This window comes from Canis aureus, chromosome 13, assembly GCF_053574225.1.
Source record: "Canis aureus isolate CA01 chromosome 13, VMU_Caureus_v.1.0, whole genome shotgun sequence".
NCBI lineage: Eukaryota > Metazoa > Chordata > Mammalia > Carnivora > Canidae > Canis > Canis aureus.
In genome coordinates, this window is record NC_135623.1 from 67,963,275 (window position 1) to 67,988,567 (window position 25,293).

The 25,293-nt window shown below is 40.1% G+C and overlaps 1 protein-coding gene and 1 long non-coding RNA gene across 8 annotated transcripts in view; one reads left to right on the top strand and one right to left on the bottom strand.

Annotated features, from left to right (window-relative positions):
- KLHL2 (kelch like family member 2) overlaps positions 1-21,212 on the top strand; it is a 97,717-nt gene extending 76,505 nt beyond the window's left edge. The window contains exons 7-15 of the mRNA XM_077846566.1: positions 1,738-1,854; positions 3,323-3,472; positions 8,499-8,616; positions 12,326-12,523; positions 13,148-13,249; positions 14,761-14,889; positions 15,508-15,648; positions 18,763-18,906; positions 20,083-21,212. Coding sequence (XP_077702692.1) covers positions 1,738-1,854; positions 3,323-3,472; positions 8,499-8,616; positions 12,326-12,523; positions 13,148-13,249; positions 14,761-14,889; positions 15,508-15,648; positions 18,763-18,906; positions 20,083-20,111 — 1,128 coding nt within the window. The 3' untranslated portion in view covers positions 20,112-21,212. The remainder of the gene's footprint in view (positions 1-1,737; positions 1,855-3,322; positions 3,473-8,498; positions 8,617-12,325; positions 12,524-13,147; positions 13,250-14,760; positions 14,890-15,507; positions 15,649-18,762; positions 18,907-20,082) is intronic.
- LOC144282662 (uncharacterized) overlaps positions 1-24,796 on the bottom strand; it is a 46,052-nt gene extending 21,256 nt beyond the window's left edge. For 3 of the 7 annotated variants that reach the window (XR_013351165.1, XR_013351160.1, XR_013351162.1), the window contains exons 1-3: positions 23,263-24,796; positions 22,120-22,277; positions 13,099-13,369 (exon numbers count right to left, since the gene is read on the bottom strand). This is a non-coding gene — a long non-coding RNA (uncharacterized LOC144282662). Of the gene's footprint in view, positions 1-1,513; positions 2,181-2,379; positions 3,317-9,242; positions 9,641-13,098; positions 13,370-19,618; positions 21,534-22,119; positions 22,278-23,262 lie in introns of those variants that run through there. The other 4 variants (XR_013351159.1, XR_013351161.1, XR_013351164.1 and 1 more) reach the window with 4 other exon arrangements.
- Positions 24,797-25,293: the final 497 nt, after the last annotated feature.

Here is a 25,293-nt window from a genome sequence, read left to right on the forward strand (position 1 = left end):
TCTCTATTTCTAGCACCCAACACATACAGGTACTTTGTAGATACTTGGTGACTGAATGAATTAAAGAGGCATGTTAATTATAATGTAGATTTTTTTACTTTCATGCTCTATCCCAGCATCAACAGAAATATTTTTTTGTTCCTAATAATCCAACTACCTATTATCAGGCACTTTCCACAAGCCTTTAAAAATTACTGGATTATGTATTCATCAGTCTGGAAGGAAATTATATAGTCACGTACTGTCTTCATATTAGCTCATTAACGTTTTCATAGGTGTATGTTGTTAAGTTGTAATGCCCTTATTTTTTTTTGTTTTTATTTTATTTTGTTTTTATTTTATTTTGTTTTTAATCTACTATTCAAAAATAGTAGATTTAATATATTTCATTGTGAGAAAAGAGAGTTCATCTATTCTGCAGACAATTAAGTAATTAACTAATTTTTTCTGCAGACACTTAATTTAGAAGTGTATGGCTAACATTTCTTTTTAAACCTAAAGAAAAAGCCTAAAATAGTTGTTTATGAGGGTATGTGATATTCATTCAACAGTATCACTTTGCTTTATTATTTTGGGCCCTTTATTCCAAAGAGACTTGAGATTTAAATCTTGGTAAGCAGAACCACCTTAGGAAGGTTATCAACAGTGAATTAGATCATGTATTGTCAGATTATCACAGCTACCACTTAAATTCAAGGAGATTAGATAATATATTTGGTGAAATGCTTAGTAAAATACCAAATGAAGAATACTTAATACATAAAAGTGCTGAAGGTACTTGCTAAATTAAAAATAGAACTACCATATGATCCAGCAGTTCCACTTCTGGATATATTCTTGAAGAGACGTCTGTGCTCCCATGTGCATTGGTTTACTGCAGCATTCACAATAAACCAATTCAAAGATTTCTAAATCTTTGATTTCTAAATCAAGATTTCTAAATCGTGGCTATTGTGAATAGCCACGATTTAGAAGCAACCTAGTGTCCCATCAGTGGATGAATGGATAACAGAAATACGATACACACACATATATACACAGGAATATTATTCAACCATGAAAAAAGAGAAAATAACTGCCATTTGTGACAACATAGGTGTGCCTTGAAGGCATTATGCTAAGTGAAATAAGTCCGGGAAAGACCAGGGCTGTATGAGATCACTTATATGTGGAATCTAAACTGAACTCCTAGAAACAGAGTACAGTGGTGGTTACATGGGGTTCAGGATGGAAGAAGAGGGGAGATGTTGGTGAAAGGCTACAGACTTCTAAAGAGTAAGTTCTGGGGAATGTACAGTACGGTGATTATATTTAACAAAACTGTATTATATACGTGAAAGTGGCTAAGAGAGTAGATCTTAAATATTCTTACCACGGAAAAGAAGCGGTAATTATGTGACGTGACGAAGGTATTAGCTAAAGCTATGATGGTCATCATTTTGCAATATATAAATATATCAAATGAGCACCTTAAACTTACACAGTGTTATCTGTCAATTATATTTCAGCCAAGCTGGGAAAAAAAATACTTTACTAAATACCAAATTAAAAGAAAGAAATGGACTGAATAGCTTTTTAAGTACAGCACGGGTCAGGATTTTGGAAAACTTGAGCCGTGTATTAAACTTGGATGTCTTAGCAAGAATTGTGTAGAAAATGTAATCTCATCATCCTTCATTCAGATGCCTTGGTACATAACTCATTACTTATTTTTCTTTTCCCCATATTTTCTGCAAGGTATTTGAAGCAGTAATAGCTTGGGTAAACCATGACAAGGATGTAAGGCAAGAATTTATGGCTCGGCTGATGGAACACGTGCGGTTACCTTTGCTTCCTCGGGAATATTTAGTTCAGGTAAAAGCATATGCAAAACCTGTGAATCCCGTAGCACTTTGTCACTGGGCTGACAGCATGACAGTGGTGAGACCTACGGAATGAGATGCCCAGGGCACGGGACGGAGGACCTTAGAGGCACCTGTGGTCCTTGGCAGCTGCTCCTTCTTTGGCCACTCCTCTTTCTTAGAAATTTGCTTCCCCCTATGTTTGATGTGGGCAAGCAAATTCTAGAGCTTCTGTAGGCAGTACTTACGGTCGCTTACACATAAATAAATGCACCTGTGACTCTGTGTCCCTGCTCTGCATCATCTTTGCTTTCCTGTTGATAGCGTCTTCTGATTGCCCTGCAGAAATGGAATTTTGACATTTGACCCAAATACTATTTAATTCTACTTCATAGTTTTACTGTTACATGCATTTGGTTTCTGTCTTTATTTCTAATCTGAGGGAAACCAGGTTATTTGAAGTAAGTAGAAATAAATGGATTTTAGCAGTCTGTGAACAATTTTGAATTTATTTTTTTATTATTAGAATCCTGCCAGGAACATTTCAACATTCTTATAATTGAAACTATTTAAGGAAACATTTTATTTTTAAAGATTTTATCTAAAAGAAAAAAAAATAAAAAAAATAAAGATTTTATCTATTGAGAGAGGCAGAGACACAGGCAGAGGGAGAAGTAGGCTCCCTGCGGGGAGCTCAACGCAGGACTCGATCCCGGGACCCCAGCACCATGACCTGAGCCGAAGGCAGATGCTCAACCACTGAGCCACCCAGGCATCCCAAGGAAACGTTCTTTATTAAGAGATTCAATCTGAGCATTTTAGGATTTCTTGAAGCCTCATTATTTGTTGTGATCTGCATAATCATTGGCACTCCGCTGTTAAGAAAATGAACAAAAAAACCTGTCCTGCATTTGAGGTCGGGAATAGCAGGGACAAGATTTATTTGTGGTGTAGGCATGTTATAAAGTACTTTGAATCCCTCTCCTGGATATTTTATTTGCCTTTTTGCGTTTGAAAAGTGACTTTAATTTATTAGTATTGCCTATTCCACCTGAAGGACTCATTATCTAAATTTTTTTTCTTACTCTTTGGCTTGATATTTTAAGATAAGAAATAGGTGAATATACCAAAAAGAGAGAGAGAGAGAGAGAGAGAGAGAAATAGGTGAATATAGTATTATCTAAAGATTATTCTATTGCTGATGTTAAGGTATATAATTTTGATTGCAGCTCTTCTCTTGATTACTTACATATATTTTTCTTTGCAGACCAGATATTTGAGCTTTTTTTTTTTTTTTTTTTTTGGCTTCATTTATTTTTCTTTTAGTGATATTTATAAGCTTTCTTTTGTAAGGAAAACGACTGAGCCAGACCGGATGATTTTTGTTTTGTTTTTCCCCTCTTCTTTACTTCTGTTTCTTTGCCAGTTTTATCATGAAATAGTTGTCCCTGTCATGGGGTATGTCTTATTTCTCCCTGCAGAGGGTTGAAGAGGAAGCATTGGTCAAGAACAGCAGTGCTTGCAAAGATTACCTCATTGAAGCTATGAAGTATCATTTGCTGCCAACGGAGCAGCGTATATTAATGAAGAGTGTCCGGACCCGACTGAGGACACCCATGAACCTTCCCAAAGTAGGATCTATTGTTCACACTTGTTATTACTTCATCTGAAAGGCCCATAGAGAGGCTGTTGATATTTTTACTCATCTGAATTTCCATGTGCCTGAGAATTCATTGTAGTGTATATAATTCAACTTCTCTATTGGGCCTGTGTGTGGCAAGGGGTGGGGGGGTTGCTCGGTTCATTTAACCTTTATAAACTGCATGTTGTCACTGTTCTGGAACAGAAAGCAACTGATTTTTGTCCTTTCTGGGTCCTATTAGCTTTAGTTCTAGTAGAAAGGAAAATCTGAGTAGGTTACAGAGAAAGATTTCTCTGTAAGCTGTGTGTTTAGACAATAATTGAAAACCGAGTGTTTTCACAGAATTACCTGTTGGGCTAAGGTTGGCCAACAGCTCATTTGGCTCACTTCCGTCCTGTCCCCTGTTGTATACTGCGAGACAGTTGACGCACACATCATTGGTAGTCAGGTCAGGGTAGCTCTCCCCTCTGTCGTCCCAGATTGCCAGCATTCCCATTGCCCTTGTGTGAAAGTTCATACTCTACTTTTATCTTTTTAGTTGAAGCCATTGATGTTTTACTGATTTCATTTTCCTTACAGAATAACCCCACATTTCCATCTCCGTTTGCAATTTCTTGTGCTCTTTTTCCATCTTCCCGGTACCAGAAGACCAGCGCGTTATGCATCATTTTGTATATGGTCTAATCAGAATGATCCATAATATAATGCTTTTATTTATGTATGTGTTTTTAGCTCTTGTATGCGTGTGGGGCAATGATGGATTAAGAAATAAGAATTAATCTGTTATCCATTGTTTTCTTACGTCATCTTTGGTTGCCACTCTGTCCTTTCCATTAAATTTTGTCTTTTAAATTCTTTCACTTAATGCTTTTACTTAGTGTTTTTTTTTTTTCAAGTTTTATTTTTGGAGTGTACATTTTTAATTGCTTCAAATCTATATTGGTATTGTTTTTCTGTTCTGCCCAGTGTTAATACCAGTTCTCAATTTAGACCCAACTGTGTATTTTGCGAGTATGCTATTTACTCCTTTTTCTAGATGATTAGTAAATATTTTAATTTAGAATGGACCTCAGCACTCTTCCTGGTGACCTTGCTAGAAATACCCACTCACTGACATAGTCCATTTGTGGAAAATTTCAGTCCATAAGATTATGTTTATTATCTAAGCCAAAAATAAGTAATTTGGCCTGTAACATCCTGTGAGATTCAGGATCGAATAGATTCAAATTTGGTATTTTTTTTTAACATCTCTCTGCGTGTTACTCATCATTTTGTCGTCTCCTAGAGGTTCAGATGCTTTTCCCAAAATATTCTAAATTTTTACTCAGAATTATTATCACTTAAAAGGTATTTACAAGGCATTCACTTCCTACCCTGTTTTGAAAATTGGTATTTGCCGTTTTTAAATTTTCTGATCTCTCCTCAGTTCTCCAAGATTTTTCAAAAATAATTGTAAGTGGCTCAGTAAGTACATTAGCTAGTTCCCTTAACACCTTAGTATGCATGCCATCTGGGTCTGCTGATTTTATAAATGTTTACATTTCCAAATACCCTTTTACCTGCTTTTATAAATAGTCATCTTTTTAAGTCTACATCACTTCATATTTGTCCATATTATTTGGTGTCAGTTTTTGTTCTTTTAAAAGAAAAAGAAAATTTATAAAAAGTGTTCATAGCCTTAGCCCATTTAAATTACCATTTCTTTTTCTGCTAGTTTTTTCAGCATCCTTCTAACTAGTTTGTTTTAATACTTTTTTAAACATTCCATATTTGTAAAAGTACTCTTCTTATATATTCCCTCTTCTGACATCTTTAGCTTTGCTGTCTTTATGCTGCAAAGACCTTTAGAGTGAAAACTTAACTTTCTTCCAATATCTGGAATAAACATGTCACTTTTGGAAATTTTCTTAAGAGTTCTTGGTAAAATCCTACAAGTATTTTATTTTTTCTGGAGTTGTGCTCATCTGTTCAGTTATATTGTTTCTGGGCTTTTCTGGTTGTGGCTTTGGAGAGGCCCTTCCAACTCTATACTTCAGGATTTCTCAATTCTTCAGCTTTTATTTAGTGGTGGGTATACTATCCGTGAAGGTTCTCATTCATTCTACTCTCTCAGGTGGCCAGGGAGGGGGGCAGGAGACATGGCAGGGGGCAGTGAGCTCCACTGTTGCTTTGACTGTGCATTTGCATGATCCCTTCTCAAAATTTATTTACCTATATATATTTTTGAAAAAAATGCTTGCATTGGATGCTCTTTCAGCAGCACTGTGTGTCATCTTAGAGGGGTTATATTCAAGATTAATTCTGAGTAGGTAGGTAAGAATGGAGCAAAGATTAATTTCTCATGGTTATATATTTCATAGTAACGATCCATTTTATCATAGTAATGACAAGTCAAATCAGACAAAATGTGGTAGCAGTGCTAAAGAAACTTTTGTAATGTCTCAGTAATATTTCTGCCACGACAGTGACTTAGTACTTTTTATATTAGGCTCTGATTCTGTGGACTCACACAGATTTGCATGAATGATTCTTTTTATACCTCAGATGTTAGTTTTGCATTTCCAGTAAGCAATATTGGGTTGTGTAAGGCATCCTTGGATCTGGACATCATAATGAGAAGCTTTGTTTGCTTACTCTACTTTGTTGCTTCTTTTTCACTTTGGAATGTGTTTTTGTTTTTGTTTTTGTTTTTTAACAAATGCTATCATATTATTCCCGTGTATGTATTCTTCTATATTTTACACTATCCGTTGAGATTTCCAATTGGAAAATCATAAAACTTGATTTTTCAGGAGACATTTTCTAACTAATATTTAATAGGTGAGGAAAACGAAAAAACAAGGTTTAATCTACATTTTAGGATGGTTACTTTAATTTGTTTAACTCCCTACCCCTTGTCTTCCTTAAATATGTCACAAAAAAAAATTGTTCCTGTTTTCTGTTCCTTTACATTAGCTTAACTAGTTTGGTGTTTTCAGATGAGATCACATGTCTTTTACAAATCACTGGGGCGTCAGAGCCATGATCACCCCTTTTGTTGGTTAGTAGCACAGTGATTTTTAGTGCAGTCTCTTGATCTCATATAAATATCCCATTATCCATCCTTTGTCTCTCTCCTCTCGGATTCCCAAATCCTCACCCCATTCTACTGTTCTTGGGTGAGTATAGGACAGATAATAGCATTGTTCTCTGTATTCGGTAGTGCATTCCCTTCCATGCTCATTTTGATGTGCGGAAGGGAACTACTGCATGGAAAGCATGAAATTCAAAGTTTGAGACTCATGAAATGTAATAAATCAGTATTGTTTCCCAAGGATTTTTTGAAAAGTATTCCCTTCAGAGACTTGTTCCTCAAGTGATCTTCAGAGATGTTAACCAAGCCTCTGTTAACGATTGCCTAACTGCCAGGCAGTGTTTAGACGTTCAAACGCTGATCTATCATGTATAAACACCTGGATACGGGCTTGATCGTTCTGTTGATCCTACCCCTGTGGTTTTACAATCTTGCCCTCTTTCCCCTTTGGGTGGTAGGGGGGAGAGTATTCCAGATTTTCTTCGTTAATTCTTCCTTTTACTTATTTTCACCAACATTATCTGAAAAGAATCATGTTATTGGTCTCTGTTCAGTCTTCTTGTTAAGACCATTAAAATTCCTTCTACTCTCCAGTTAAAAAAAAAAAAACACTAAAATAGGCTTCTTTTTGGAAACTTGGGATTTACTCTGATTCAGGAATCATGTCTTCTCCATACTCCTCTCTTTCTATAGTTCTGAGTACAGGTAGGTCATTGCTCAGTCAAGGTTGCAAACCTCCCCTTTCTGTATGTATGAGTCATTCCATCTTCTTTTGTTTTGATTTATTTCCTTTGAACATCTGTTTTCTCCTGTCATCACATCATCTTTCCCGCAAGGTCCTTGCCTTTATTTAAAGTTTTCCATACGTGGTATCATTGACTTTTATGTTCTTCCGGTTTGATGGCTGTAGTTTCAGTGTTGCCAAAGAGTGCCCCTCTGTACTCCGTAAAAGACAAACCAGTGACAGCTAAACTCCATCTGTCTCTCGAGGTTCCACCCCCTTCAGGAAGCTTTCACTAAATTATGGCAGCGTTCCATTTTCTGATCAGCATTAGCGATTAATGTCTATGCTAATCGTATACCTTTTTGGTCATACATAATTGTATATTGTTCTTGAATTACTTCGTGGGTCTTGTCTCCTTAGTGAGATCTATAAGCTCTTGGGAGGTAGAGACTATGTCTTATATTTCTTATGTGTATGACACCTAGCACAGTTCTGGACAAATACAGATGATGGGAATTTAGTAAATAGTTGTGGGATTGAGTTGAATTGAAGAAACTTGTAGACCTTGTTTATTCTCAGCACTAGCCTATTGTACATTCATTCATTCATTATGGTTTCGAGTATCTCCATTACCTGTCCTTTAGGTTGGTTTATTTGTGTGGCATCAAAAGAGGTCTCTACTTGAGATCTAGGAATGTGTGCTCTCTTGCGAACTCTAATTCAGTTACTTTCCCTTTTTCTATAGTTTTTTTTTTCTTTATCCATGTTTCTTTTAATACCTTCCTGTCCTTTTCATCTCACCTACCCACTATCATAAATTTCACTCCTATCTGTTCTCCTGGATTGTGGAGACCTAATCCCTGGTCATGAAAGCCAGGGTCTAGTTTATAGCAAGCCCTATGACATATTGCAGCCTTGCCAGTGCTGACTGCCTGCTGTTTTTTGGCTTTAATACTGCTTTTGCTTGAAGGATCAGAAACTTATTCCAGTTTCTGAAATCCTTATTTTTGACTAAATGTGCTAGATAATAGAATTGTAGTTCTAACATGTGCCCCGTTTGTTGATGTTTCTTAAGTGTTGATTAGGTGGTTGTTTTTCCCCAGCTCACCCTACCATCTTCATCCTAACACTCTCCACATCAAAGTCTTTGTAAGACATTTTAAATCCCTCCATATGCAATAGTTGTTTATTCAAGTGCTTACATTTCTACCCTTACAGTTGATGGTGGTAGTTGGGGGCCAAGCACCAAAGGCTATCCGAAGCGTGGAATGCTATGACTTTAAAGAAGAGCGATGGCACCAAGTAGCAGAACTACCTTCCAGGAGATGTAGGGCAGGTAAGCGTGATTGCGTTGTGGTCATTTCTCTGCTGCTGGATCACTGGGAGCTTCCAGTTCAGGTCTTATTAATTAGAAGAATCTTTATTAGAAAAGCTTTGATTAAAATCAATGTGTCATTCATGCCCCCAAGACGTCATTAGGGATAGTCACTCAGTCTTCATCTTTACATACCTTTCTGGTTCTCTAGTTAGTATGAGGTGGCATAGCTAGCAATTTGCTGGATATTATTATGAGGAAGGTTCAGTGTCTTTCTGAATTGTTAGTTTATGATTTTTGCCATTTTTAAAATTATTTTATTGATTTGACAGATACATGGTAAGGAAAGAAGCATTTTTGTCTATCATTTGTGGTGTGAATATTTATTTGTATTAATCTTTTCTCTTTTGATTTTACTTGTGTTATTTTCACCATGTAAAATATTTGCCATTTTATGAGGTCCCTGTACATCAGAGTTTTGCCTTTGGACTTAAGGATTTGTTTCTTCTATAGAAAAGTCTTACTCTAAAGCTATTTGTGTGTGTGTGTGTGTGTGTGTGTGTGTACATACACATATGTTTCTTATTTTTTAAGTTAAAAGATTATTTTTGAACTTTTTATGTTGAAATAGTTTTGCAGTTAAAGAATTACAAAGTTATTACAAAGGTTTCTGATATAGTCATTCTTTAATAACACCTTACACGCCTATGATACAGCTATCAAAATTAAGAAGTTAGTATTGATAAACTACTATTAGCTAAACTACGGACTTCATATGTTATGAGTGTTTTTCATTAATGTCCTTACTCTGTTTCAGAATCCCCCATTGCATTTGCCATTTATTCTTAGTCTCTCAGCTCTTTACAAGAGCGTCTTAGTCTTTCCTTGTCTCTCATGCCCTTGATTCTTTGGTCAGGTGTTCTGAAGAACATCTCTCAGTTTTGGGCGTGATGTTTCCTCATGATTAGATGGAGGTTATTATGACTATTTCTGGTGATGTTAACCTCAATCACCTGGTTAAGATGGTATCTGCTAGGTTTCTCCCCTGAAACAACATTATATTTTTAACATATAAATTTTTCTAGTACTTTGTTTTACTTTTTATATTTATATCAGAAACATCTAGGGGATCCCTGGGTGGCTCAGTGGTTTAGTGCCAGCCTTCAGCCCAGAGCGTGATCCCAGGGTCCTGGGATCGAGTCTTGCATCGGGCTCCCTGCAAGGAGCCTGCTTCTCCCTCTGCCTGTGTCTCTGCCTCTCTCTGTGTTTCTCATGAGTAAATAAATTTTAAAAATCTTAAAAAAAAACACATCTAGACTTTATTTTGATGTAAGAAGTAAGATGTGGAATTTGTTTTTTCAATGGTAGCCAGTTGTCTGAAGACTGTATGGGCTAATCCAGCTGTTTCCATTCATTTGAAATGTGCCTTTATCATACACTAAATTTCTACATCTACTTGATTTTATTCTAAATATTCTATTTAGGCATCAACACAGAGCAATTATCATTATAATTACCGTGCTTTATGATTTAAGATGTGATGGAAAAAATAAATAAATAAATAAATAAATAAATAAATAAATAAATAAATAAATTAAAAAAAAATAAGATGTGATGGGACTAGTTACATGACTGGTGATAGGACTTGGTTCTTTCTTCAGTAGATTTTTAACATTTTCTTGATACGGTCCTGTATGTCTCTTGGCAGGTTTATTCTTAGGTATTTTATCTTTATTGTTACTGTTGGAGCCTTCCATGATATTTATAATTAGTTTACTTCATATCTGATTCCTGATCCAGTTTCCTTTTCATTGCACCATAAGTAATTAGACTGGGTCCATTCTGAAGTGTACCATTTATGGGTAAGCTTGACCTTCATTGTGCCCTCATGAAAGCACAGTATGCCTCCCCACCCACTTCAGATTAGAGTTGATGCCCTTTAACTATGGAATTCTGGCAAAATCATTCAAACTTCTGGGTGCTTCCAGGTAACTTTGGGGAGTATCGGCTCTTTTAGTCCACCCCCTCTCTACCCAGAGTGTTTGGACTCATAGCTTGAGTCATTTTTTGTTTTCTTCCTTGTCGCCTGAACTACCCTAGCACGCTACATATCTCTAAGATATGATAGATTTTTGTTTTGTTGTAGAGAAAAGAAAATGAACATTGCAGTGGCCCAAATTTCCACAGGGAACATTCCCCACTGTTCCTTGTGATTCGGGATATAGGACATTTTCCTGCTGAAGCATACCGCCTGCGGTGTCCACTGCTCACTGGCCACCCAGGCCTTCCCTGGAGATCTACCACATTTCCTCCATCCAGGGCACTCAGGAAGGCCAGGGGTTACTCTTCACCATTCATTAATTCTCTGCCTACTTGAATTGTCTGTTGCCCACAGCTTTCCTCCGACACTTGAGATCTACCGAGAAGTAGCTTGAGTATTCATTTCCTCATTGAACCAGGGACTGGAAAGTCTTTCCTTTCTGTGATAGAAAGCTGCCAACACGGGCAGTCTTCATGTCACACGAAGGACTGCACATCCGTACATATTTTGGGAGCTGGGGTGTAAAGCACCAGGGGGCGAGACAGTGAGCGGTCGTGGTACATGCTTCGTCTGATGACATCATATGAAACATCGAGCTGGTCAGCAGTTAGGACTGGTGATTCCTGATCTCCCAGCTGGATTCAGAGGACTCTGAGGCACAGCACCTGCCCCCAAGCCGAGCAGTGACATAAGCACTACAGAATTTAAGAACGATGAAACTTTGAACACTTTAAAGTGATGATAATGATGCAGACTGCGTATGAATTACTGACCCCAAATATACTGTCTAGCTATTATTTGCTCTCGGGGCTTCGGGAGCTACAGGCAGTCCCTCCAGGCTAAGGTGGTGCGAGGAATGTAGAACTTTCATTGGGACTCGAAACTTGAAAGCAGGGCGGATGATCAGAGGGGCTTCTCAGATCAGGGCAACCGCAGGAGAAAGCTTGGAAAAGTGAAAAGGTGATTAAAACCCAGAGGCTCGCGGTTTGCTTCTCCATCCAGGGATTGCCTAACCTCTTCACTAGCTCAGGGTCTGCAAACTTCTTCAAGGACCAGAGAGTAAGTATTTTAGGCTTTGTGGGTTGTCCGCTCTCCGTCCCAACTCAGGTGCCACCATAGTGCGAAAGCAGTCACTGGCACTACATCCACGATCGGGTGGGGCTGTGTTCCGTTATTTGTGGATGCAGAAATTTGAATTTTGGTAGTTTTCTATGTGTCCCAAAATCTTCTTTTTCCTTTGGTTGTTTTCCAACCATTAAAAGTCGTAAAAACCATTCCCAGTTCATAGGTTGTAGTAAGAAGAATCACGCCCCCTGATGCAGCCCACTAACATGATACACCAGGAGGATATCACGCAAATTAAGTGTACACATAAGGAGCAGAAGATCCAAAACCGAAAGCCACGGGAGCTGTGTACAGGCTTAAGGAGTTGGTGCATATTGCCTCAACACTCAGTTCTGTCAAGAAGTCTCTGAAAGAGCCAAGAGTCAACAGAATACCGCAGGCCGCACCGGTGAACGATTTAATCATCTTAGAAAGGAGCACGCGCGGGGTTAGGCTTTCCTGCGGCGCGGGCTTCACTCCGTCAGTGCTCTTCTAAGCGCAGCTCCCGTTCCCACGAGCGTGGCCTCCCCGGAGCACAGCCTCTAGGTTGCATGTTCGTCCTTAACTGCTGGCTGTCTTTTGCAGGGATGGTCTACATGGCCGGGCTGGTTTTTGCTGTCGGTGGCTTTAACGGCTCCTTGAGAGTCCGCACCGTGGATTCCTATGACCCTGTGAAAGATCAGTGGACCAGCGTCGCGAACATGCGAGACCGCAGAAGCACTCTGGGGGCCGCCGTATTGAACGGGTTGTTATACGCCGTGGGAGGCTTTGATGGCAGTACAGGTGACTTCCTTCTGGTCTTTTCTGTCTTACATTAGAATTAACGTAGAGTCCCGTTTGGGGAACAAACTGTGACAAAATTCAGGAGACAGAGGATCCCTGGGTGGCTCAGCGGTTGAGCGGCTGCCTTCGACCCGGGGCCTGATCCTGGAGTCCTGAGATCGAGTCCTGCGTCGGGCTCCCTGCGTGGAGCCTGCTTCTCCCTCTCCCTGTGTCTCTGCCTCTCTCTCTCTCTCTCTCAAATAAATAAATAAAATCTTTAAAAAAATTCAGGAGACATTTGAGTGTTTTAACAGGTATTGTAAGGATAAGTTTAAAAACTCCATCAAAACTTCTGTTGACTAGTGTTGAGAATACAAGTATGTAACTTTGCTTCTTTATGCGTCACGTCACTGTCACTCCTCTTACCGCTTTTAAAAAGCAAGTGCCAGCTGGGTGGGAGCCCTGCGGCAAAGAGGCTAATCCTGTTTGTCATGTAATTGATATATTTACATTCCATCATTTTCCTCTTTTACTTTAGCCCCATTTAACAGACCTGAAGTGTTTCTCCCTGATTCTACACAGAAAAGAACACTTACCTCACATTCTTTGGGAGGAGGAAATGAAGAGCACTGTGCTTTATTACAGGTTTATCATCCGTGGAAGCATATAATATAAAGTCTAATGAGTGGTTTCACGTGGCTCCAATGAACACGAGGAGGAGCAGCGTGGGTGTCGGCGTTGTTGGAGGTGGGTGCTGACACTTGTTTCAGGTGAACATTTCCAGGCACGTGTAGCCTCTTGATTGGTAGGAGTGATCCTTCCAATCCTCTGAATATCAGTTTCCCAAATGGGCAAGGAAATGATCATCTAAAAAAGGAAAGGAATAGTCATTGTAGATTTTATTTATTTCTTAAAAATTAGCTGGTCTGTATAAACTAATGTATGTGAAGCCCTCGTTTCCCCCCCGCTCCCGTCCTCCTCCTCTCCCTCTGTCCTCTTCTTCACCCCTTTCTTTTCTCTCTCTCTCTCTGTCTTCATGACCCATATAAAACTGTTAACTGATCTTAATACCATTGTTTAGGGAACAAATCAAATGACACGTGCAGAATTTTACTTCTGGAGAAGCTGTTTCACATTTCAGAGGATGGGTTACCATCCATGGGTTACTTATTTATAGATGCTTTGTCCACCAACGGAGCTTAAGAAAGGCATTAACAATTGTTTTTTAAAGGTGTGGGTTTTTTTTTTTTTTTTAATTTCTTTGGCAGATTTGTGGGTTCTCATTCCCTCCCCACTATGGGTATAATTCTTTGACTAACTTCTTTTTAAACAGCTTTACGGCGATATAATTTACATGCCGTGCAATTCACCCATTTAAAGTGTACAATTCAGTGTGCACCCATCACCACAATTCATTTTATTTTATTTTATTTTATTATTTATTTTTTTAAATTAGATTTTTTTTAGTTTTTATTTATTTATGATAGTCACACAGAGAGAGAGAGAGAGAGAGAGAGAGAGAGAGGCAGAGACACAGGCAGAGGGAGAAGCAGGCTCCATGCACCGGGAGCCCGACGTGGGACTCGATCCCGGGTCTCCAGGATTGCGCCCTGGGCCAAAGGCAGGCGCCAAACCGCTGCGCCACCCCACAATTCATTTTAGAACAAGAAGCAGCCCTACTCTCCTTGGCTGTCCCCTCCATCCTCCCCAGACCTCAGTAGCCACTACTCTACTTTCTGTCTCTATATAAATTTCCCATTTTTGGACATTTCATATTAATGAAATCATATGGTATGTGATCTTTTGTGACTGACTTCTCTAATTTAAAATAATGTTTTCAGGGTTCACCTGTGTTAGAGCATTCACTGCTACCTCATTTCTTTTTATCGCCAAATAATATTTCCACGATATACTGGTACTACTAGGTCTTGATTTAACTGTTTTTCCCCGACTTACTAAGATTACCAACATACTCAATTCTGTTTCCCACGATGTTGTTCACTTACCAAATAGTGTTATCCAAGGATGCAATGAGTGTACTTCCTATTTTATCATTCAGATTTATTGATGAAAATGTTAAATTTCATACACACCCTGCAGACCTTCATAATATGGTCTGATAGCTCCTCCGATCACCGTTAGGCAAGATCTTCATAGTTTATAAAAATCAGTAACAAAAGGGAAACTGCTGCTGTGGATGAAAATATGATGTAAAAAGATGGCTTCTTATGAACTTGCCTTTGTGATTCCATGTTTAGGTTTGCTCTATGCTGTAGGGGGGTATGATGGAGCTTCGCGTCAATGTCTTAGCACAGTGGAATGCTATAATGCTACAACAAACGAGTGGACCTATATAGCAGAAATGAGCACCAGACGGAGTGGAGCCGGTATGTGGGAAACTCATTTAAGCAATTGAAGCACGAAAATGATGGAAAAGAATTAAACAAGTGAAATGACTCATTGGCTTCTCTTCATATTACCAGAAAACATATTATATATACACTGATTTTAATGAGACTGTTAAGTGTTTTTTGAATTATGCAGGTAGTGGTGGATATATTTAAATATCACTTTGTAAAATGCCTAAGTGCAATATAAAAGGCCACTTGTATCACTTAATTATTTATATTGTTTGGCATTCCTTTTAATTTTTGTGCTTAGTCCTTATTGAACTTAATAATCAAGTCTCTTCGTGTCCATTCCTTACCAGTTTTGTGCTTTCATACTGGTTTGCTTTTACCATGAAAGTTGTTTTCAAAAGGATTATGTTAAAGGACTTTCCCTTTCTGGGTTTCAACCTCATAGTATTTTTATTTTATTGGACATACCTTTTTCAGAATAATAGTTCTTATTGAGAATCTCATTTGCCAATTCTATTCATTTCCATTTCTTAGATTGTAAGCCTTAATATTGACTTCCTTTTACAAGTCATTCAAATAAACCCTAGTGTGTCATAAATTCCTTGTCGCTTTTACTATAGTTTGTTTTTTTTCTGTGTTTTATAGGTGTTGGTGTGTTAAACAATTTATTGTATGCTGTTGGGGGTCATGATGGTCCTTTAGTACGAAAAAGCGTTGAAGTGTATGATCCCACCACCAACACATGGAGACAGGTTGCAGATATGAACATGTGCAGAAGAAATGCAGGTATCTGTCTATCTTACGATTATGAAATTTATACTGATTTGTATTCTGAGTTTTACTGGTATTGCTGTATATGTTCATTCTTTTTTTACTGATTTGGACTTTCTAATAGATTAGCTCTTTAAAGGCTGAAATTTATGTAGTAATCCTATATAGTGAACGCCTGGCATAATGGCTACTTTTTGTGATAATACAGAGACTAAATTAGAGGAAGAGCCCTCTATATTTGATGTTTAACTTCATTCATTCTTACCACAAATATTTGTGAGTGCATATCATGTACCATGTACTACAGGTCCAATTCTCAGGAAATTTAGTCTAGTTGAGTAAATATTTATGCCAGGTTAAAAGCTAGTTGTTTATCTGAATCTGAAGCTTGAAGCTTACCCTAATTTAATATAGTTCATGATTTCTAAAATTGGAGAAGCTAAAATAGCAACATCAACAAGTAATTTTTTAAAAAGACTTCTTTATTTTAGAGAGAGAACACGAGCAGTGGGAGGGGCAGAGAGAGAGAGAGAGAGAGAGAGAGAGAAACCCTCAAGGAGACTCTCCGCTGAGTGCAGAGCCCGACATGGGGCTCAATTCTAGGACCCTGAGATCATGACCTGCGCCAAAACCAGGAGTTAGATGCTTATTCGGCTGAGTCACCCAGGTGCTGTTGAAAGCAATTTTAAGAAAGCTGAGGTTTTCAAGATTAGGGAACTAACTGCTTAAAAAGAAGATCCATGGAAGAGAAATAAAAACAGAAAGTACATTCAGGATAGCTAAATAGTCTTTTCAGGAAATGCTAGTCATCTTTAAAATGCCACTATCTTGGGCACATGGGTGGCTCAGTCAGTTAAGTAAGTGTCTGCCTTCAGCTCAGGTTATGATCCCAGGGTCCTGGGATTGAGCTCTGCATGGGGCTCCCTGCTCAGTGCGGGGTCTGCTTCTCCCTCTCCCTCTGGCCCTCAATCTCCAGTCCCCCTACCCCTGCTCATGCTCTCTCTCACTCACTGCCTCTCTTTCTCAAATAAATAAAATCCATAAAATAAAATAAAAAATAAAATAAAAAATAAAATAAAATGCCATTATTCCCATAGTCCAAAATAAGTTCCTCATGATTCTCAAACTCACTGTATACTACTGTATGATGTTGTACGATGCACTCTCCATCCCTCTCAAAATGCTCTTCGTAATTTCTCTTTATTTTAAAAAATATTTCTAATTAAGTTAATGTGATTATGAAGGGAGACTAAGTATGTAGGACTGCAAGGACCTTTCCCCTCATCCAATCAATTGTATTTGGTGAGGTAAAAAAAAAAAATCTCTTGGCTATAGATAGTCTCATGATAAAACCCACAAATCTGGGCCATAAATAGAATAAGTGCTTGACCCCCGTATATATTAGGTTAGATAAGCCACAGTAATATGTTCATGTGCCTTGCTGGGTTATGAAATTTATTTGCATTTTGAGCTTTCATTATTTTCCTAAAGATTGGAATAGTCTGAATTTTTTCCTCTACCTATGTTTTATTGTTTTCAAATCAAAATGAGCTCTTTTCTTCTAGCTGAAAGAATAAGGTGGTAATTTGTAGAACTGTCATCTTGCTATTGCTTTTTAAGCAGTTGAACTACATTAAAATGGTATGTTTGCTTCTTGTCAAGAGACTAGAATAGTAACACAGTTGAGTTTGAGTATAGAGAAGATCCATTGCATTAGCACAGAAGATACTATTGCTAGTGCACTTTTAAATGTTGGATTGAGATTTGGACTCATTACTTTGTTATGTTAAAAATCTACAAGCATCTATTAGTTATGTTAGCAAGACCATTTACAAAACTACTGAGACCCGTATGTGGGCAGTATCCTTCTAGATGTTTTGATGCTCTCTGGTACCAGTTAGCTCTGAACCTTGTTTAAATCATTAAAAAAATATATAGATATGCTTTTAAAGTACACATTAAAATAAAGAGCTTTTACAAGGTGTTTATTGTTTGACTCAAATTTCTTTGTAAAAATTTATGTTTAAAAAATAGTTGCATAAGTCTGCAAAAAATATGTGTGAGATTCTTGTTCATTGCAACATCATTGATAAGAAAAAAAATGAAAATGACTTAATATCAGCAAAAGGCAAATTATGGTATTATAGATGGAATTACTAGCAGCCATTAATCATTACGTAGATCTGTATTTATTAACTTCAGGAAATGTCCAAGGTATATTGTTTGGGAGTGGGTAATAAAGTAGTATATGTAGTATGAGCAACCTTAAGGTTAAAAAAGAAGTATCTGAGTATTTATGCATAGATAAGAGTCAGCAAGAGTAGAGATGAGAATTTTGATAGTCATTTTTCTAAGTAGTATAGAATTAGAAGTGATCTTTTTTTATAAATACTTTCCTAGATGTTTTGAATTTTTGCAAAAAAAGTGAGTTATTCTAGTAATAATGAATAAATAATGCTTTTCTCTCCTTTTACAAGAGATAAAATACCTAACCGTTCAGTATCCTTTCAGAATTCAGAATTGTTTTTTACCTTTTACCAATATATATTTTTTCTTTAGGATTCCATAAGAAGCTACTTTGGGATAGTTAAACCTTTTGACCTTTAATTTTTTTTCTTTTTGACAAAATAAAAATTAAAATAGTTTCTGACCTATAAAGTAAGGTTATTCTGAAGGTTAATTGAAACAATGCCCATATAAAACTCCTGCATAAATGGAACGAGCGGGAGCTCAGAAGTGGTATTAGACTCTCAAACATAAAGGGAATTGTTTTCATGTTCACCGTCTTCTCTTCTTGCCTCTTTTCAAGGAAGTAAGTGTCTCTGGATCACCTCACCATGTACATATAGGGATATTTATATTTACCCCAATTTTTTATTTTTATTTTTATTTTTTTTTTAATTTTTATTTATTTATGATAGTCACACACAGAGAGAGAGAGAGAGGCAGAGACATAGGCAGAAGGAGAAGCAGGCTCCATGCACCGGGAGCCCGACGTGGGATTCGATCCCGGGTCTCCAGGATCGCGCCCTGGGCCAAAGGCAGGCGCCAAACCGCTGCGCCACCCAGGGATCCCTACCCCAATTTTTTAAATAATTGTTTTCTCTCTGCCTTATTTTTTTTTTAAAGGAGTTTGTGCAGTTAATGGTCTGTTATATGTAGTTGGCGGAGATGATGGTTCCTGTAACTTGGCATCAGTAGAATATTATAATCCAACGACTGATAAATGGACGGTTGTGTCATCTTGTATGAGCACAGGGAGAAGTTACGCAGGTAAATGTCTAACTTTCTTACAATCTTCTAGTAGATGATGAAAAAAAGTACCATGATTTTTATATTAAGAATGTTCTAAGAAGAATTTTTGCAAAGTATGTTTCTTATTCTCAAAATAATACTGGACGTGTATATTCTAAAATAAAGCACTGGTATTGTTTTATTATTCTACAGTCATTTGATTAAAAAATTCCAAACCTTTCCAGTGCAGAATCATATTATAAAATTTAATGTGGCTAAAATCTGTATATAGTCGAGTGGAGTTTACTGTGTGGCAAGGCTTTCATTACTCAGATGTCCAAGAAATATGACTACTTCAGGATCTGCCCTCGCAGGTGCCATATGATAGTACATAGTGAGACTGTGGAGTAATTGTTTTACTTAAGCATAGCACTGGGTGGATTATAAAATACCATTTTTGGTCCATTCAAGAGAAATAAAATACCATTTTTGGTCCATTCAAGAGAAATAAAAGGTAATAGGCTTTAATAAATGTAATGATGAGTCTTTAAGATTGTATGTTGCGTATTATTCCAATGATTATTCTGTTGCTTTAAATTCTAATGTTCCTTCTAATATTGGCCCAGGAGTGGAGAGAAAAGAGTTTAAGATTAATTAACCATCACTGTTGTTTATGTATCATGCAAAACAACACCTAGTGGAAGAACTATAAATAGTAGGCTTCCAGAATAACATGGCTCAAAATCAGGTGAAATTTTTTTGATGGCTTTATTGAGATAGAACTGACATAGAATGAATAATGCATATTTAAAGTGTATGATTTTATTACTTTTGACATTTGTATATACCCGTGAACCCATCATCACAATCAAGATAATGAAAATACCCATCCCCCACAAAAGGTTCGTGTCCCTTTGAATATTAGGTGGATTTTGATATTTCCTGATTAAAATCACAGCTCCTTAATTATAACTATAACGAGCAAAAGACGAGTTCTGGATTTAAGGAGTCTGATGCAGTTCTGGTCCATAATGAGCAGAGGTTTCTGTGTCATTTAGGTTAAAATGACAGTAGTATTCAAATTGAAGAAAGAGATCTTGAAACACCATGATTCATTCAGTCCCTGTTGTTCCAATAATAGAGAACGTACTCTTTTCTCAGAGGTACAGGATGTTGCCTGTGACTTCTATTGTATTTCTTCGTTTCTTTGCTCAGGGGTCACAGTTATTGATAAACCATTATGAGCCGGAAGGACATTTTTGGCATATTTATACATGAGAAGCAGGCTTCACCACGTATTTCTGAAGCGACTCAGAGTCTAGCACTTCTCCACTTGTGGCTGCTCTTTAAGTCTCAGCAGAAGATCAGATCGGCTGCCTTAATAGGCCTCAGATACTGAAGATTATTTTTGGTAGAAGCACTGCGTAGGCTTTTTCTGCAATGAGCAGCAGCTGACTGAATTTTAATAAGAAACCGGGACTGCGGTACTTACTCTGTAGTCTTTAGACAACAGCTGCTTTCTTAAAGACTAGTTCTTACCAACCTTGAGTGACTATGGATTACTTTGTGAAGGAAGATAAAGTAATGTGTGTTCTTGTAAAATTAAATTTTATCTTTATTCCTTCTCCTGAAAAATCTGTATGCACAGGAACTGAAAATCTTTGAACAGGTATTAAAATCTATGTAAGTATACAAACTAGCTGAGGGATAAAACTGTTTGCTTTTATAAAATATCTTTGATTACATGAGTATAACAAATTGTGTGCATATAAATGTGTGTCTATATGCTTTCCTTTAAATATGTTTGAAAAGATGTTTGAAACTTGATTATACTATTTATAATTGGCACAGTACTTTGAATTATGCCAGTACTACATTGTAAAACAGAGTTGTATTTTTTGATATTTAACAATGCTTAACACTTTAAAATGCCACTTCTGAGGAATGAACACGGTGTAACACACTTGAATATGTGTGATGCCAAACTTTTTTAAATAAAATATAAATTATGCTTATTTATTATTTTCTTTAGTTTAATCTTGGTCATGTTTTGGTGTGTATCTTTAATTTTTTTCTTAACGTAACACTTTGGCATGAACATTACTGCAGGTTTTTGATGAATATAATGAATGTATGGAATTCAACTGAATTTGCATGGTCTTAAGAATTTTTTCTGTGTGTATAAATTTAGCTGCTATTAACAGAAGAGAGAACTTTCTGTGCGTAGCCATGTGTGTTGATCAAATACAGTTTTTCTGAGATCTTCAATTAATCTCACTTTAAAATGACCAAAACATGTCTTTCTTGAATATCTTTGAATAAAAGTTTGTATATTATTTGTTTCACATTGTCCATGATTTTTATCTATTTAGTTTCGTATTAAGAAAGTTGCCTGTTTTGTTTTCCTGTTCCTTTTTAAGATTTGTGTTTTCTAACTTCACAAATCAATTTTTTTAAAGATTTTATTTATTTATTCATGAGAGACACACAGAGAGAGGCAGAGACACAACAGGCAGAGGGAGAAGCAGGCTCCCTGCAGGGAGCCCGATGTGGGACTCGATCCCAGGACCCCAGGATCACACCCTGAGCCGAACGAAGGCAGACACTCAACTGCTGAGCCACCCGGGTGCCCCACAAATCAGTATTTTTAACTCGTTGCCAGGAACCTATAAGGCAAGTCTGTTATCAGTAACTGAAGTCATTGAAAATTGTGATCCAAGAAAACGTTATCTCAACCATCAGGGAAAAGTCTCCCAAGTATTGGTGAAATTTAAAGTTTTTATATTCCTCTGTTCCTAATATGAGCACAAGATGACAATAAAACAAATAGCAAAGGACCAAAAAGTAAGTCAAAGAAAAAATACCTATTCCAGAGCAACTGAGAAAAAATTTGTGGTTTTGATACTAAATCAAAGGAATTGAGGGAATGGGAGTGAGGGAGTGGGATGGACAGCTGAGGTGCCGGAGCCCTGAGAGAGTACAGAGGGGAGGGATGGGGGGAGAAGGAGAAGGACAAAGAGTGAAGGATATGCTGACTGTGCCTCAGAAGAAGAATTTAAGAGGTTGGCGTGAACAGAAGGTTATCCAGAACAGTCCATAATCAAGATTTATACCTGTGATAAAATTTCCATTTAGTTTAATATAGACTACTGAAATTTAAACATAAAACCATATTTACTACTTACCTGAACTTTTAATTTAAATGGAAATATAAGGCATTTAATCAGAAAAAGAAAAGAAACCTCTGCTTACCTTCTGAAGAAATGAATTTCTGCATTAATGTGGCTCCAGGCACATCCATCGTCAACACACCTGGTGAAGATCTAGTGGGATCGTGGCTGTGGCACCAAGGAAAACGTGTGCCGTTATCATTCCTGCTCACTTCCAAGCACTGATGCTCCATGAAACCTCTGTGAATAAAAGAATAACCTCTAAACCTTTAAAAAATAAATTTTTAAGCCTTTCTTGAAATGCAATCTATTAAGGTGACAAAGTCTTAGATACTTAGCATGTCAAGGACGTCTTTGTCTTTACTTCTTCGAAGCTTTAATAGCTGTACTGTAAGGGAGTTTACCAGGGGTTGTCAGTAGGTAGATTGTGAACTATGTCTTTTGTGGCTTTTTTTTTTTTAAGATTTTATTTATTCATGAGAGACAGAGAGAGAGAGAGAGAGACAGGAGGAGGGAGAAGCAGGCACCATGCTGGGAGCCCGACGTGGGACTCGATCCCGGGGCTCGAGGATCACACCCTGGGCCAAAGGCAGGTGCTAACCGCTGAGCCACCCAGGGATTCCCCTTTCGTGGCTTTGGGTCTCCCTGCTTCCCCGTGCCCCTGTCTTTCCAGTTTGGAACATCTGCCTTTTAAAAAAGGCATGGGGGGATCCCTGGGTGACTCAGTGGTTTGGCGCCTGCCTTTGGCCCGGGGCGCGATCCTGGAGACCTGGGATCGAATCCCACGTCGGGCTCCTGGTGCATGGAGCCTGCTTCTCCCTCTGCCTGTGTCTCTGCCTCTCTCTCTCTCTCTCTGTGTGTGTGACTATCATAAATAAATAAAAATTAAAAAAAAATAAAAAAGGCATGGGAAGGCATTCCTGGCACGTTCTATTGTACGAGAAAGAGAGACTGGGAGTTGAGACGCAGGGGGTCTTAGAGACCCTCCCAGGGACACAGCACTGGGTGTGAGCAGGGTTCGAGGCCGGGCCTGCGTCCTGCCTTGTGAAGTGACCGCTGCCTGCCTTGCTTGGACCTGGGCCGGGTCGGCCCAAAGCGCTGCTGCTGCGGTGAAGGGGGACGATGCGTGTGCGGCCGGGGGACTTTGGCTCCTCTTCCTCTTCCCGTGGACTCTGCCACATGGCTGCTGGGTTTTATTATGATCCCGTATCCCTTGAGGACCTACGTGGTCATCTTCCCGGCTGCTGAGGACTTGCGGGACTCCACGGGATCCGCGGGTGGCGCGCCGCACGCCGTGATGGGCTAAACAAGCCGCCTCTGGTTGCAGTTTGCTCTGGAGCCAGTTGCCTCCTATGCCCTTGTATGGCTGCCAATGCCTCATGTTGGAGATGAGGTGACTTGGGGCAGGGGGATCACACCTCGAATGGAGACTCGGGTCCCCACCCTGGCTTTGTGACTAAAGGAAAACCAGCAGTGTGTGTCCTGGAAAATCCAAGGGCGCAAGAGCTAGAGGCTCTGGTTTTGCATCCCCCTCGATTAGCTGCCAGCTGGGACTTTAAACGTGTCGCGTGACCTCCGACCCTTATTTTGTCGGCTCTAAAGTGGTGACACTAGCGTCTGTGTCACAAGGTTATTCTGGGATATGAGAGAAATGAGGTCTGTGAATATGCCTGGAACGCAGAAGGCCTTCGATAAGTTACCTCCGTTACTGTTCCCTGAACCTCGCCGCGGGAAAGGGCGCCCAGCTGTCCTGCCTGTGTTTCCTTTCAGCCCTACATGTCCAGGATTTAAATAGTCATTCGACCCCCCCTCCCCAATACACCTGCTCTCACCCAGGAAACAGGCCCACTGTGGTAGGGCTCGAGGTCTGGACCGCTCAGCGACCTGGACCGAGCCCTTCCCGCACTGCAGACACTATGCAGGTGGCCTTCCGTGCGCCCTAGGACTTGGGATCCCAGCAAACAGGTGCGCCCTAGGACTTGGGATCCCAGCAAACAGGTGCTTGACAAGACAGAGGTGGCAACGCACAGCTAACTGAGGCCTGGTGAGTGTGACTCCGTGGTGCATGTCCGGCACAGGACGGGGGACAGCACAGCGGGTTGGGGCAGCCGGAAAAGTGGGCTGCAGTCCCACCCACCGCCTGGGCCAGGGAGAGGGGGACCCTGGGGCGGGCTGGCCAAGTGGTCCGGAAGGAGGCCGCGGGGCAGGCCTTTGCAGCTCTGCTCCCGGTCGCCCCAGAGGGTGTCCAGGCCCGAGGATGGGCCCAGTGGGAGCACCGTGGCCCTCGGCGCCCCAACCACAGGGCACGGCCCGTTGCTTGTCATTGGATGTGACCTGTCCCGGTACTTTACGGAGAGGCTGTTGTTGGACGTGGGATAGACGGGAGCAGAGGCCGTGGAGCCTGATGACACCTCTCAGGGGGACATGCTCAAGCAGAGGGAGCCCGAGCAGACGGTGATGGGTGGCGCAGGAGGTGGCGAGAGCTTCAGGGACAAGGCCAGGCTGAGCGGAGCCCTGACAGGAACAACACCTCCGCTACCCGAAACTACTGACTAGGAAGTGCCCTCGGCCACCCGGGAGCGCAGCGCCCTTCTGCTCTGACCTTAAATTCCTACATTCACCGCCTGGACACGAGGCTACTGCTGTTCCCCCGCAGACAAGTGTAGGAGGTGGACAAGGACTCAGTGAGGGCAGGGCCATGGGCAGATTCCGTGTGTCACATCCTCGGGGTCACCCGCACTCCGGACCTTCTGGTGCTCCCCGTCCCCCCCCCCCCATCCCAGCCCCTGGGGAGTGTCCCGGTGCTCCCCGTCCCCCCCCATCCCAGCCCCTGGGGCAGTGTCCTGGTGCTCGCAGTCCCCCCCCACCCCCCCATCCCAGCCCCTGAGGAGTGTCCTGGTGCTCCCCATCCCCCCCATCCCAGCCCCTGGGGCAGTGTCCTGGTGCTCGCAGTCCCCCCCCACCCCCCCATCCCAGGCCCTGGGGCAGTGTCCCGGTGCTCCCCGTCCCCCCCCCCATCCCAGCCCCTGGGGAGTGTCCTGGTGCTCCCCCCCACCCCACCCCCCCCCCCCCCGTTCCAGCCCCTGGGGAGTGTCCCGGTGCTCCCCGTCCCCCCATCCCAGCCCCTGGGGCAGTGTCCCGGTGCTCCCCGTCCCCCCCACCCCAGACCCTGGGGCAGTGTCCTGGTGCTCGCAGTCCCCCCCCACCCCCCCATCCCAGGCCCTGGGGCAGTGTCCCGGTGCTCCCCGTCCCCCCC